Here is a 15492-nt window from a genome sequence, read left to right as displayed (position 1 = left end):
GTGTGCACGTGTGTGTGTTGGTATCGGTGTGTATGTGGGCTTCAAGAAAGGATGAAAGTATTTCATGATTAGTTTTTTTATCTCATGATATTTCCCTGTCTATGTGGAATGCAGAGGGTAAATGATTCAGAGCTGTACCTTAATTCCCACCCAGTGGTCCCTTTTTCCATTATTGTTAACAAAATAATTTCTCTCTCTCCCTCTGCTTGTCTCTTTCTACCCCCCTTCTTTAGAAAGGTTCTAAGAATAACTTTTCTGAATTATCCAAACCTTCTGTTTCTCTAAACTGAGTCTCTCCTGGATGACCCAGAAAACCATAATTCCTTATAAAAAGTAGAACTCCCTGAAAAAGAATGTTGAGCTTTTTCTAATGAAATGTATAGCTTCTTTTTCTATTTCTTTTTTTTTTTAAAGGAAATTCAGGAAAGAATGAGAATTTTGGAACTGTATGCCAATGATCCTGAGTTTGCAGCTTTTGTGAGAGAACATCAAATGTAAGTATTTGAAATAGCTACTTGACCCAGGGTCTTAACTTGCCTTAGAGTAATGCCACCAGCCTGAGTACACAACTCTTGTCCATGTGACGTGGGTCCCAGTAGCAACCAACATTTGTTGAATTCTTTCTAGTTTATCATACAGTTCTATACAGATTACCTCATTTATTCCTCATAATGGCTTTATAAATTGGGCATTTCTGTTTTGAGTTTTATAGATGAGGAAAAGAAGCCTCAGAGAGGTGAAGCAGCACAATCACAATGTTAGCAAGTAGAAGAGAAGATTTAAAGCTGAGTTGCTACCTGTTCTGGCCTAGAGATCCTGGGCTATGTCGTATTTTCTCTCTTATTACTATAGATATCACCTGTGATTCAATACTATAAAATATTTTTCATAGAAAGTTTCTATAAATAGCATCTGAGTAGCCATAAATCCTCATATGTTTTAGCATATCATTTCATCTCCATCTCTATAGGTACTTTTCAGCATGCTTTTGATTCACACATCTCATTAAAGTGTATCTCTTGCCTTTATCAAGTTCATCTTACATTTCATTTAAGTTCGTCTTGCACTTCACTCTCTTTACATTTGCTTCTCTCGGCATGCGTTTTGGACAAATGTCTGTCAAATATTCTTTTTTTTTTTCTTCTTTATTCCCATGATCTACAACCAGACTTGGGTTACAAAAATGAACTATCTTATAAAGAGACCATTATGTCATTAGTTGAATGTAGAGAGTAGGATTACAATTTGGCTTTGATATTAGGTCCTACTGCTGCTGTCCCAGAGATACTTGTTCATGGACGGGTCCCACTCAGGCTCGATATCTTCACAAGGCTTTTAGAAGAGAAAAACCTGAGCAATTCATGTGTGCTTGTAAAAGAAATTGACCAAGTCTCCAGCGTAACACCCTAGGCCCTGAGTGGAGGCTCTACCCCTCTGCTCTGAATCCTTTTTCCCTGATAGGCAGTCAGTTCACTTCTGGTCCCTCTCTGATAGGACAGGACAAATATGATACCCAAGGAAACTGAAGAAATCATTTTTCTAATTCCACTTGCATAGTTGTTGTTGTTAGCTGCCATTGAGTTGCCCTGGATTAATGGCGACCCCATGCACAATGGGATCGGACTGTTGTGATCTATAGGTTTTCATTGGCTCATTTTTGGAAGTAGATCTCCAGGCCTCTCTTCTGCATAGTCTGTCTTAGTCTGGAAGCTCTGCTGAAACCCGTTCAGTATCACAGCAAAATGCAAAACTCCAGTGACAGATGAGGTGGCTGTGCTTGAGGTGCATTGGCAAGGAATCACACCTGGGTCTCCTGCGTGGAAGGCGAGAATTCTTCTGCTGAACTACCATTGCCTTCCTATATGTATGGTAGTGACTCCTAAAAGTTATCTAACTTGGCCCCTAGAAGGTGCTGCCAACATTGCTGTCAGAGCAATATTACCAGGAGCCTACCTTTTAAACCAGGATGCTCACTCCTCTCTGCATCTTCAGCCAGCAGATGACACAGGATTCAATTTCAGTGGTATCTAACAGAAAGAAGACGGTTGTTGTTTTTGTCTCTCTTAAGGACACTTTATAGGCCCTTCAGAGATATCTGCTTGAATGTGTTCCCTTGCTTAAAAATGCATCTCATCTAAACCAAGACATCCAAAGCAAGGATTCCGGAGGGCTAATTAGGGACAGAGAGATGGGCTACCTGCTTCAGTTTCTTCTGGTGGACTGTATCTGTTCCAGTTTCTTCTGCCATTAAAGTACAGATAGTCCCCAACTTACAACAGGGTTCTGTTCCAACGACTCTGTCGTAATTTGGTTCTGGTGTAAGTCAAATACTTTTTTTTTTTTTAGTTTTCATAGTCTTCTATACGGCACTGTTTCGAACAGTAAATCATAACATTGAACATCCGTGAGTGAACATCTGAGAATGATAACACCAGCAAATTACGGGCTGCAAAATTGTAGGTAGTACACATTACTATCGATAAGATGAACAACAACAAAAAAAGACGGTCTTCAGTGTGGTTTGTTGTAACTCAAATACGTCTTAACTTGGGGACTACCTATATACAAAAAATAATTCATGTAACAAAGATTTAAACACAAAAATCCTACGAAACAAAAGGAAGTGTATACAGACATTATACATTTAAGGGGATATTCATAGAGGGAAGATAGCATTAAAAAATGTTAGGTACATAATCATGTAATCTATACCTCATTTTTTTTTGTTTGTTTAACAGAAGAAAGTTTATTAGAATTTGCAGAGGAAACAAAAGAATATACAAACAAGGTATTGCCTATTAAAGACCACCTGAACTATCTTATTATTTTAGCAGTTTAAGGCTAGGTATTGTATTATTTGTGTTTCGTGGTAGTGAAGAAACATTTAATCTTGAGTTTCACAGATGGATGCCATATTATTACAGAGTTCTAATGGTGTGATTTGGTGGCAGCAGTGAATCGTGTTCATAAAATCGTACTAAAGGTTTCTATCATACACTGCTAGTTGCTGACCCAATAATTCTTCTGCCTTTCTAACAGAAACTCTATTTCATCTGCATCTGCAATATGGATATATGAAAAATAACTGTCTTCACAGACTCTCTTCCACCACTGCTTAGCCATGTGACTGGATTCTAAATAATAAAAGTAGAATTACCCTGTGGAGCTCATAGGAAAGCTTTTTTTTTTCCTTTTTCCCATCTATACATCATTTTTAACTTTTCACTTTAGATTCAGAGTTTTCATCTACCAGAAGCCTAAGAAAATGTTAATGGACTTGATTTTGGATATAGTAAAAATATTATGTGACCTTAGTAGAGTGGATTTTTTTTTTTTTTTTTTTGTTTAAAATTTGGCAAGGCATAGGAGAACTTTTCTACAAAGAAACAAAATGGAAAGGATTGATGAATATAGGAACATAGCTTGGAAATATAACAAAAGTGCAGTTATTGCTTTTTCAGTTAAATGCTCTTTGTGTTTTCGTGGCAGGGAAGAGCTTTAACCAAAAACTCCTATTTTGAAACTGATTGGAAGCCTTGAGAAGATGGAGATCACTTGTTACCTACGTCACATAGTTAACCTGGATTTTGAACTCTGTCGGAAGAAGAGATTAAAAAAAAAAAAAATTGGGGGCAGAAATTTCAGCTTAAAATTTCAGAATATATAAGAGATGTGACTGTTTATACCTACAAAGACCAAAAGCTGCTTTTAAAGAAATTCAAAACTCCATGAGCTCTAAAAGTTTTCTACAAGAAGAAAGCTGGGCCTGGGAGTTAGGGCTGCATTTGCTCTCTGCGTCTGAATCTTTGAGTCTCCTAATAACTGTGCCTCCGTTTTCCTAGCAGGAAAATAAGATGAAATTACCACAAGGAGAAGTCATGATTAGTAAGCGAATATTTTGTAGCATATTTGTTATTGTCAGGTGGAATGAGAAGCCTTTGAAGTAGTGTTAATATAGTTTACAGTGGGGCATTCATCTAAATAAAACGTTAAAGATGTCTTGGGCCAAATTACTGAAGAAAAAGCAACCTTTTTGCTCTAGAGTTTGGCTTGCACTTTGTGTTTCTACCAGAGTTTTGAATTTTCTGACCACATTAATCAAGACCACATTATTTTTATGATAAGTATGTCAGTATCCTACTTTTTAGGCTGTCAAGGACAATATATATGCATAAAGTTAGAGGGTTCTCATTAGAATAAAGGTGAATTTAATCGCATGGACAGGGAGAGTATGGGGGGCTGGGTCAAAGAACATACTTTGCAGATTTATTAGTAGACTGAGTCATACTCTTGGATTCTCCGGCTCTGCTACTGTATCTAAAGATACCCTGTGTCTTTTCTAGTTCCTGCTCTATTAATCTGGAAAACAGCACTTAACTACCTCAGCAGTATGGATTAGCTCGTTGGCATTGCTGCTTCTTTGTGTAATATTTTGGTCTGAATTCCCATTTAATAGTGCCAGCATGACAGGATTTTTATTGCAATTTAAATCTTTAAAAAAAATTTACAGGCAGGAAAAGTTCTTATATAAAATTTTTCTGAAAATGGAAGTTTTCCTCTTTCTGCTTATTGTTTTTCTGAGTAGGGAGTTCGTAGAAGGGGAAAAGAGAGGGCCAAATAATCATCTCCATTAATATTAAATTGCACAGAAGAAAGTTATTACTGATAGTTATTTTATATGAGATGTCTTCATATTTGCCAAAAACAATCTTGATCATTTTGCTTTCTTTATGACAAGATATAACCAACCAGGGATAAACTGGCCGTAAGATAAAAAACTTGGTTCACTTTTTCCCTCAGCTTGATGTTTCCCAGTTTCACTCTCTGTAAGGACAACAGAAACTAAATCTTGGGGCTGTGTACCTGCGATAGTAAAGCTGTTGAAAACCTTGAAGATATCTAGGTATTTTGCAAAGTACCTATACGTAACACGGTGTGTGTGTGTGAAGTTAGCTCCCTTTATCTCAGTATTCCCTTTCATTCCTTATTCATATACTAGATTGTCTATAAGTTCAACATAGGTACAAGCCATAACTGGGTTATTTTTCTACTGGGTTCATTTGAAAATTAATTGATAATTATCTTTAAAGCATTATAAATGTTAATATGTGTTACTACTAAATGCTTGGTTTCATTTGCAAAACTTCCAATGGTTTCTGCTTAATATTCTAACCTTTTTTCTAAGCCTTTTGTGTTGGATGAAAAAGAAAATTTGTTTCATCACAAATTAACTCTAGAATGCAGTCCTTTGAATGTCTGCTTGCTAGAAGAATTACTGATGAACATAAAGGGAGGGAGCCATAGAGGGAGGGGTTTCATATGTTGACTTAAAGCAGGTCACCATATGAAACACTCAGGAGATGCACAAACTAAGACAAGGGAGGATTGTTGTTTTCCATAAGTCAAGCTTTGAAGGAGGCATTTGGGAATTCTGACATACGTTTCTGTCTCTGATTTTCTTCTGCATGACCTTTTCATGCAAGAGCAAATCACTGAGCTCTGCATGAATGTCTGCTCTCGCCTTTTAACTGGAAGAGTTAAGGAATCCCTCAGGGAAGGAACAGAAGTCTCAGTCCGGCAATAAAGACTTTGATCCTACCTTTGCTATAGCTGAATCACAGTGGAAAAGATTGGAAAATGCGGACTTTCCACTGTGAAGATCCACTGCTATACAAAGTAAAAGGTTAAAGGAGGTATCAGTCTGGCCTATCAATCTGGCAGGACAAACTATCCCTAAAGAGCAGAGGATATCTTCTTAAAAGAGCCTTCCTCAAGGTAATTTAATGGCATGAGGTCATTTAAAATATTAGACCAAACTCTGATTTAGGCTATGTGATTGGAGAATGAAATGTTCAGATTATTAGGACATTATCACTAACATAGCAATATAATATTCAATAAGGCTGTCACTTTATTTGAAAACAACAAAATGCACTTAGCACTAAAAGTGCATGCTATATAACTCAGATTTGTTTTTATTATTATTCATAAGCTACTTTGGAGTCTTGTAGATGTAGCTTTGATAGTTGAATTTAATACATGATTCTTGTTATTTTCATGGGTTCTGGATCAAGGGGAATTTATTTGATAAATAGGGCATTACTTCCACGGTTGCAGTGGTTTAAGAATACACTCATACACCACATAACATCCATTTGTCTGATAGCATATGTGTCCATGGTCCCATAAGGTTATCAATAGAGTTCAGAAACCCCGATCAGAGAATGGGACATAGTGGTTGTAATCTCAAAAACAAAGAAAAAATTCTCCAAGCTGTTAAAGGATGGGCTCCACTGCAAGCTACAAGGCTAGTGAAAACGTGAGAGGGACCTATATCAGATATGGAGAAATGGCTAATGATGTGGATTGAGGACCAACCAAACACAAAAGCGAATCCTTCTCAGCATGTTGCCGTCACTGCTAAGGCACGAAGCTTGTTCGACATGCTTAAAGAAAAAGTAGGACCAGACTACAATATCCAGTTTAGTGCTAGCTCTGTGTGGTTCAAGTGCTTCAAACATCGTTTTTCACCGCATCGTGTGAGAGTGGTGAGGCTGCAAGTGCTGATGCGAAGGGAGCGGAAGAATTTGTTGAAACCTTAGATAAACTAGGTGTTGACACAACGCCCAAATCACATAACGTCCTATTTCACAGAATGTACCATGGATGTTAAGTGATGCATGACTGTATTTGTTCACACTTATATGGCCTAAAGACCTATTGAAGGAGTCCTCATGGCTCAGTGGTTAAGCGTTCCACTGCTAACCGAAAGATCGGCAGTTCAGACCCAGTAGCCACTCTGCGGGAGAAAGATATGGCAGTGTGCTTCCCTAAAGATTACAGCCTTGGAAACCCTATGGGGGCAGTTCTACTCTGTTCTATAGACTAAGCAATGGATTTGGTTTGGTTTGGAAGATCCACTGACTTTATATAATAAAATGAGTGCAGGGTTTATCTGATGATTTTATTCCCACCTCTTCCTTGGTTTTTCTTTGTCAGTATCTAGTCACCATGGGCTGGATCGCCTCACATTTTTTTTTTTTTTTTTAGGCACATAGTGAATTGTAATTGAAAAACTCTGACCTAACACTACCTAGTGGAGCCCTGGTGGCATAGTGGTTAAGAGCTTGGCTGCTAACCAAAAGATCAGCAGTTCAAATCCACCAGCTGCTCCTTGGAAACCCTATGGGGCGGTTCTACCCTGTCCTATAGGGTCGCTATGAGTCAGAATCAACTTGACAATGGGTTTGGTTTTGGTTTTAACATTACCTAAGCAAAAAGGTGGAAACTACACAAATATTCTTTGTAGACTCTAAAAATTTGTTGGCTCAAATGACACCTGAACTAGTCATTCATTTGCATGTTTGTTCTACTAGCGTGACTTTTTTTCATGATTTTTAGGCAGTTGGTATCTTTGTGTCATTTCCATGTTTTCAACAAAGGATACTTCAACATCTATCAGCCCCTGAATTGAATTTCCATTTTGCAGTGGAAAGAGATGACAACACATTTATTCCATAGGAAACAATTGATTTAGGAGATTTACTTATCTTCATTAAATTGAAATGTTTTAGCTAAAGAAAAAATGAGTCAAGTTTTCTTTCCTAAAATGTTTCTAACAATTCCCAGTAGGGATGGGTGGGGCTAGCATCCCCATTTACAGTCCAGCTGCAATGAGTCATGGCCCCTACCTCATTCTATTCCCAAGTGTGTGATAAATGCTGAAACATGTGTGAAGGTCACAATCTGCAAATCATTTGCATTGTATTCCACAAAGGATCCTGGGTGGAGATGGGAAGGTAGGAGTGTACCTTAATATAATTGATGATGAAAGGAATTTGCCTGGAAATTTCCTGGATTCGTACATTTTGCAAAATCTTACACTACTCCTGTGAGTTAATAAGACACGGGTTAAACTCCCCTGGGATAATGAGACACAGGTTAAAATATTCCCCTTAGCCACACAGTTATAGTTACAACCTAGATTATGTGATTGCCCATTCTGGTTTTGTTGTTGTTGTTTTCTCTAGATTTACTTACTTCTTTTAGAGATTAAGGGCATAAATAGGAAAAAAGTGACCATCTTATCAGAAGTATAGTTATTTATATATCAGGTCTATGTGATGATTCTTAAGCAATAGTGAAGATACCATAATATATGTTCAGTATGAAGTATGGATAATGAAGGACTTTTCTTTTTCATTTTGTTTGTAATGGCATTTTACCCAAATGTGGAGCATATAAATTCATGTTACTTCATTATTTTTTTGAAATTTTCTAGTCTTAATATTAGCTAATTAGAAATATAAATTTAAAAGTTGTGTATATAAAATGATCTTTCTTCTCTCTTGTATGTAATGGTGTCATTTTCATTATAATAAACATGTTTCAAAAACCTGTCTACTTTTTTTGGTCAGTTACAATACAACATTGTAGATTTTAGCAATAGTTGAATTGTAATCACTGTTCAATGATACACGCATGTGAGCATAGTGTGAAAATGAAACTCATTCTTTGATTTATCTTTTTGTAGTGAGGATGTAGGAGAACTAGATACTATCTGTAACTCAATTGTTGCCTCGAATTTTATTGGTAGTTAATGATGTTGAGTCATTATTTGGCCTCTCTTGAACATTACTCTTTTAAACTTTTAAAAACTTTCATTTTTCCTCATCTGCTCAAAGCAGGGATGGAAAGGAAACTGAAGGAGTTGATTAAAGTAACATTAGATAGGGTAGCTAGCACCAGCTGCCTTGTAGCAAGAAGGAACTGGTGACCTGTCTAAAGAGGAGAAGAAATAAATATGGCAGCAGTAATCTAAGGCAATCTTGCACATGAATGGGAGGAAGAAAATCAATGACCACTTATCTAATCAGGCAGTTTTCTATGCATCAGCATCAGAAAACTTGATCTTCCGTTTTTTCCTGCTACATTTGTGTGGTGTCCTGCTGGCAACCAGACCCGAAGAAATCAGGAGGGTGATCTTGATTTGACTCCAAAGACCTTATTATAAAAACTCAAAGTGGGAGAAATGTGTCAAATAAATACCATTGTTTGATTAATTTGTGACCTACTTTTTGGAGAAACAGTGAGTAATAACCCTGTTCTTGAGAAATCTGGTCAGGACACGCCCTAGTCACTCTTAGCTCATGCTGTCAGGATACTGGTTCACTTTCTAGGTCCTTCTGGGTTTATATCCCATCTGAGCTAGACCTCGATGGTCTGTCCTTCATAAACTAAACTTTAAATTATCTTCTTATTAAAACATACATAGCTTGTGTCCCATTTTTTTCTGGTCTTCTTTAGGTCAAATTTATCCATCTAATATAAAAATTCTTCTTTTTGTGGGTAGAGTTGGGAGAATTTGATCTACGTCAAGAATGAAGATATTTGTTTAATCTTCAAAAAGAATTTTTTTTAGAAATTTTATTCCTTGTTTATTTTTTTGTCATGTAGGGCATAGTAGAATAAAGGCACCAGAGAGCAGGGTAGGTCTTCCCTTTGTGAAACAAACAAAAACAAAAAACAACTACTGTATAGACGGATGGGTAGTTGGTTAAATCTGTCAGTTTTATTGAAGTTCATGTCTTTTTTGAAAGTTAGTGTTGATGTGCCTTCAAAACTGATTGTGTCTGTCCTACACATAGCAGCAATCGATTGTGATATTTCCTCTTGGTTTTTCAAGGTTTACTGTGAGGGAAAATTGCTTGTCTTCCTGTTTATGTTACTCAATCCTCACAGAGGGGCTGGTGTCATGGTGCTCCAAAGGAAAGGCCTGAAGAAAGAAGGCTTCATGTCAGGTTCTTCTGGGAAATATTTCCCCTGATACAATGTAGGTACTTGGAAGCATCTATTTGACTCCATGCTTCTAGAGGACAGGCATTAGGTTTGCTCAGTGTTGGATAATGTCTTAGTTATCCAGTGCTGCTATAACAGAAATACCACAAGTGGATGGCTTTAACAAAGAGAAATTTATTTCCTCACAGTAAAGTAGGCTAAAAGTCCAAATTCAGAGTGTCATCTCCAGGGGAAGGCTTTCTGTCTCTGTTGGCTCTGGACGAAGGTCCTTCTCATCAATCTTCCCCTGGATTAGGAGCTTCTCCACACAGGAATCCTGGGTCCAAAGTATGCACCCTGCTCCCGTCCCTGCTTTCTTGGTGATATGAAGTCCCCCTGTCTCTCTGCTCTCTTCTCTCTTTTATATCCCAAAAGAAACTGGCTCAAGACACAATCCAATCCCGTAGATTGAGTCCTGCCTCATCAACACAACTGCCATCCTTCCCCCCTCATTAACATCATAGAGGCAGGATTCACAACACATAGGAAAATCACATCAGATGACAATATGGTAGACAATCACACAATACTGGGAATCATGGCCCAGGCAAATTGATACATTTTTTGGGGACACAGTTCAGTCCATGCCAGATAATGATCAAATACTCAAGGATGCTGAGACTGCTGCTGCTATGAAACCATCAAAGGTTTGTGTGGTAACTGAACAAATGTTAACTATTGTCTTCCCTATAACAAAGGCGAGAAACCAATTTTTGATTTAGATTTTAAATTGCTATCACTTGGAAGGCACAGAATAATAACATAGATTAGAAGTTTTTAAAAGTTTGAGGAAATACTAAATTGGGGCTTTTATCCTATAATTGTTTGAAAACAGATGTTGGTTTGACTGATAATTGGTTAAGATACCCCTCCCTCTGCCTTTTTTCTTTTTACCATGGACACCACTCTTCCACTTTTGAAGTTATTATATAGAAAACTTTAGAGAAATAATATTTTTCCTCAAAGAATTTGTGCTTTCTGGTATCTCAGAACCTTATTTACTATCAATGAGAGAAGCTGATGATCTAACTTAATTAAAATATTGTTCTTTATCTTTTCTATTTTTATTTTATTATAATTTGAGATACCACAGATAAAATGAGCAGCTATATCTCATTGTACCACTTAGTGACAGCTTCGTTTTAGATAAATCAGTATTCTGTGTTGCAGTTTCTACTAGGAAAATGGATTTAATGGCCTATATTTGGGGCAGATGATACTCATCAAAGAATCTAGATAAAGAAACTGTTAGGTTGGAATTGTCCGTTTTAAATGTTGGCTGTTTCTTTTAAAAATGTAAATTTAAAGATAACTTATTTTGTAGAGAAATTTGTTTTCCTCATGAAATGTTCCTCATGACACCGTAGTGGGAATGATCTCTCGTCCTCATAAAAGAAAGCTCTAAAACACATGCTGAGGATTGGAAATACCTTCTCTTCAGCACTGTGAGCTGGGGGAGATTTTTCCATTGCTTCACTTTTTCTTATTTTACTTTCAGAATTTGCCAGTGATGCTTCAAAGTCAGAATTTAGCTTGGAATTGCGAAGCTGCAAGCTTAAATGGACTTTCCATTAATGAACAGGTTTAGAAATTGTTCTATTTTGAGGACAGTCTTAAATTAATTTTGACTTAAAAATATAAAATTGGTAGTTTAGAAAGATCTATAAAATGAGGTGATTCTTTTCAGTTTTATTAAACGAAGCTGAAGAGAGTAGTAATCTGATAACGCTAGTAAACATGTTATAAAAACAGTGCTTTGCCCAGTATTTTTGAGGTACACAGGCAGGAGTCACAACGATTGATGGCATTTCTTCTTGCCCCCCTGCCCTGTCATCACAGTGTGCTGCTCTCTGTGTACACGTTTACATCAGGATTTCATGGTGACCTGTACTTGGGAGGTCTTGGCAGAGAACCAGGTGGGGGCCAGGTCCTTGCTATCTGTTCCAGACTCATTGGGGAAGGACTTGAGGAAGTGACATGGCAACCTGCAGAGAGAAGCACATTAATGTGCAATTTGTTTGCTCCAGAAATTTCCATCTAATTGTCTTAGAAAATGGTGTCCCCAATACTGTTAGATTTAGAGCAGAGTGTTGGGTTATTTCCTAAACTGTTCACTGTTAAGACCATCTTTTACTGCTAAATTACATGACTCTAAACGTAATGTTTTTAACCTCTAAACTTTTAAACTGATTTAAGGAGGAGATAATATTACTCATTCTCAGCCTATAAACAGTTCCTCAGAAGCAGAAACAGAAAGTAAAATACCTTGAGAACTTTCCCACTTCAAGTTTTCTTTTATTATCTAAAAGTCAGGAAAATACAGTAATTCTAGCTAACAGAGGTGGCCATGTAAGACTTGATTTTCTAGTATTAATCTACTTGCCAAAACCTAGACCATGATGGCATAGCACTTCTCACAAGCTTACCCAGGGCTGGAAACCTAGCTTCTGTTTCAGCCTCTACCGGGTAGGGAGGGGCTTTTGTGTTGATGTGTCCATGTAACGTCTCTACCTTGCCCCTCCCCTTAATGTGGCTGTTACGGATTGAATTGTGTCCCTCACCCCCCAAAAAATATGTGTTAGAATCCTAACCTGTATACCTGCGGATGTAATCCCATTTGGGAATAGAGTTTTCTTTGTTTTGTTAATGAGGCCATACCAGTGAGAGAGTATGTCCTAAACCTAATCACCTGAGTTATAAGGAGCATCATAGACACAGAGACAGTAAGCACAAAGCCACATGAAGATCACCAAGGAACTAAGGAAATAGACAAAGAAGGACCTTTCCCTAGAGCCACACTCTGATTTCAGACTCCTAGTCTCCTAAACTATGAGAAAGTTTCTGTTTTTTAAAGCACAACTTCTGTTCTGTTACAACAGCGCTAGCAAACTAAAACAGTGACTTCTTTTTCTGTGCATATTTTGAGTTGCTGATGGCTTCTAGCTCTGGCATCCTCTTCTCTCCTGGCCAGAGTGACCTGTGTGTACTCATGCTTACTATGTGAACTTAGTGTCTGAGCTTCAAAGTCATCGCCTTCACAGAAATCTTGTGTCTGGGGCTGTGCAATCACAGTGCCAAGGGGATGGGAGAGCATGTTGGGCCAGCGAAGAGGCTTCAAACAGAGGTCGAAAGCACAATCTGTTGTTAAAATAGCCAGTAGAGAAGTAGCAATAAATAATAGCACATCCTTCCTACTAGCCCAGAAACTAGACACTGTTGTTAAGATGAGCAATAAATAAAATCAGTTGATCTACATGTAAATATTATCATCAAATTTACATTCCCAAAGGAATACTTTTTTTATAAACACACTGTTGCTTGTTTTTTATATTCCTAGCTTTGATCTACTACTTGTTTGTATGCCCTATGTGATTCTGGAATTATTAAGAATTACGACAACAGGCAACCCTCTTTTGTTGTTAGGTGCCATTGAGTCGGTTCCGACTCATAGTGACCCCGTGTTCAACAACAGAACAAAACACCGACCGGTCCTGCGCCATCTTCAAAATCGTTGCTATGTTTGACCCCATTGTGTCAATTCATCTTGTTGAGGATCTTCTTCTTTTTCAGTTTTTTTTACCAAGCATGATATCTTTATCCAGGGATTGGTCCCTCCTGAAAACATGTCCAAAGTATGTAAGACAGTCTCGCCATTCTCACTTCTAAGGAGAATTTTGGCTGTACTTCTTCCAAGACAGATTTGTTCATTCTTCTGTCAGTCCATGGTATATTCAATATTCTTTGCCAACAACAAAATTTAAATGCATCAATTCTCCAGTCTTCCTTATTCATTGTCCAGCTTTCGCATGCATATGAGGTGATTGAAAATACCATGGCTTGGGTCAGGTGCACCTTAGTCCTCAAAGTGACAGCTTAACTTTTTAACACTTTAAGGAGGTCTTTTGCAGCAGATTTGCCCAATGCAATGCTTCGTTTGACTTCTTGACTGCTGCTTCCATGGGCATTGATTGTGGATCCAAGTAAAATGAAATCCTTGACAACGTCAATCTTTTCTCCGTTTATCCCTCTTTTACCCATGGTAAAATTTTGTATCTGCCTGCCAGGTAAGTGAGTTCCCTCCCACTGTTATTTAAGCTGGGTCTGGAGAATGCAAAATTCCATATTTGGCTAATCAAAACACAAAAGTGAATAAGGATGAATTTGCTTCATGAAAAGTAACCTGATTATCTCCGGATTATCCAGTGTTTTATTAATTGCTGGCATTGGTTACATAGGAGAACATACTCTTCTAAGTTTTCAAATACCTTTTCTCCACTAGAATGGTGCCAAGTGGAAAATAAATGCTGGACTAACTCATAAACATTGGCCAAACAGGGAGCAAAAAGAGAATAGGGGAAAGTAAGTTATGATAAACATTCTTAAAAACTTCTGGCCAGTATTTGAACTAAGTTTCCCCAAAGGAGTTACAATTAAAATCACATTTTATTGCTGGAGTGTGAGAACCAGGTGCTGGGGCTGAAAGGTCATGGTTTCCAGCCAACCATGCTGGTGAGAATCTGAGACCCAGGTTGGGGGAGTGGATGGGCCAGGCTTTTCTGGGGTTCAGGGTAGACTGAGGTCAGCATCAAGGCAGGGAAGCCAAAAGCAAGTATTCTGAAGTCAAGTCAGATGAGAGCCAGAAGCTGCTACACAATGTAGAATTCTAACACAAGAGCACTGAAGTCCAGGTCAGGGTCCAGGATGGAGGACTCCATGGCAGTTGAAAGGAAAACACATCAGTGAACAAAGGTACACTCTATTAAGTGGGGCTTTATTACGAGGAAGTTTCCTGCCCCTGCTTCCAGGTTTAAATGGCAGTTGAGAGGCAAGAACCAATCCCCTGTGGCTTCCTGGGCTCTGCAGCAAGAGTAGGCAATTGGAAGGACAAGCTGGGGCTGGGAAGTGAGGGCCATGAATGGCAGCACAGAAGTGACCCAGGGATGCCTGGCTTCTTGTGCTTCCGGGCACTGAGTTGCTTAATTCTGAAATTTGTATCATGGCATTTAGACTTAGTCTACAGGTTCTTCTTTTTGTAAATTAGTACAAATATAACTCAATGCAGCCTTTGAAATGCAATGGAAAGCATTTCATATATGCACGTAACTCTGCCTTTTAGTAATAACCTCTGTGCATAGTATTGAAAAGTGAACAAAAATGTCTAATTGATGGCACAAAAAGCCAGCTGCCATAGCGTCTTGCTGCTTTTCTCTTTTTTAAAAGATTGATGCATTTTACTCTTTGGTTGGCAGGTATTCATTTTCCAAACGTATTCCTGGCTCTACTCTTGAATGCCTGTTGTTGGCCTCAAAACAGTAACCTGATTCCTCATTTTTAAATTCTCATTACAGAATGAGACACCGCTACCCTCTACAAGTTCTGAATACAGTACTTTATTTTTAACTATTTATTGAGTGTATCTTTGGGCTAACTGCTTTATATACAGTATTTCATTGTATTATTTTTATAACTGCCTTCTGCAATGTTCCCAACCTGTTGTTGTTAGTTGCTGGTTGAGTTGATCTGAGCTGTTAGTGATGTTAAATTATTCAGTCTTACAAGAATTCCAAACTGTGGGGCCTTACAGATAGCCATTTACACACAAAATTAACAAGAGACTGGGAAAAAAAAAAAAAAAAAATCAGCCTTTCTGAGTTC

The 15492-nt window shown here is 37.9% G+C and overlaps 1 protein-coding gene across 1 annotated transcript in view; it reads left to right on the top strand.

The window, feature by feature from the left end:
- The window catches only part of IMPG2 (interphotoreceptor matrix proteoglycan 2), a 151786-nt gene extending 148248 nt beyond the window's left edge, over positions 1-3538 (top strand). The window contains exons 18-20 of the mRNA XM_023732866.1: positions 415-494; positions 2739-2788; positions 3490-3538. Coding sequence (XP_023588634.1) covers positions 415-494; positions 2739-2788; positions 3490-3521 — 162 coding nt within the window. The 3' untranslated portion in view covers positions 3522-3538. The remainder of the gene's footprint in view (positions 1-414; positions 495-2738; positions 2789-3489) is intronic.
- Positions 3539-15492: the final 11954 nt, after the last annotated feature.

The sequence above is a fragment of the Trichechus manatus genome, unplaced genomic scaffold, assembly GCF_000243295.1.
Source record: "Trichechus manatus latirostris isolate Lorelei unplaced genomic scaffold, TriManLat1.0 scaffold00055, whole genome shotgun sequence".
Taxonomy (NCBI): Eukaryota; Metazoa; Chordata; class Mammalia; order Sirenia; family Trichechidae; genus Trichechus; species Trichechus manatus.
Note: the sequence above shows the minus strand (reverse complement) of the source record. Positions and strands in the feature narration are given on the sequence as shown.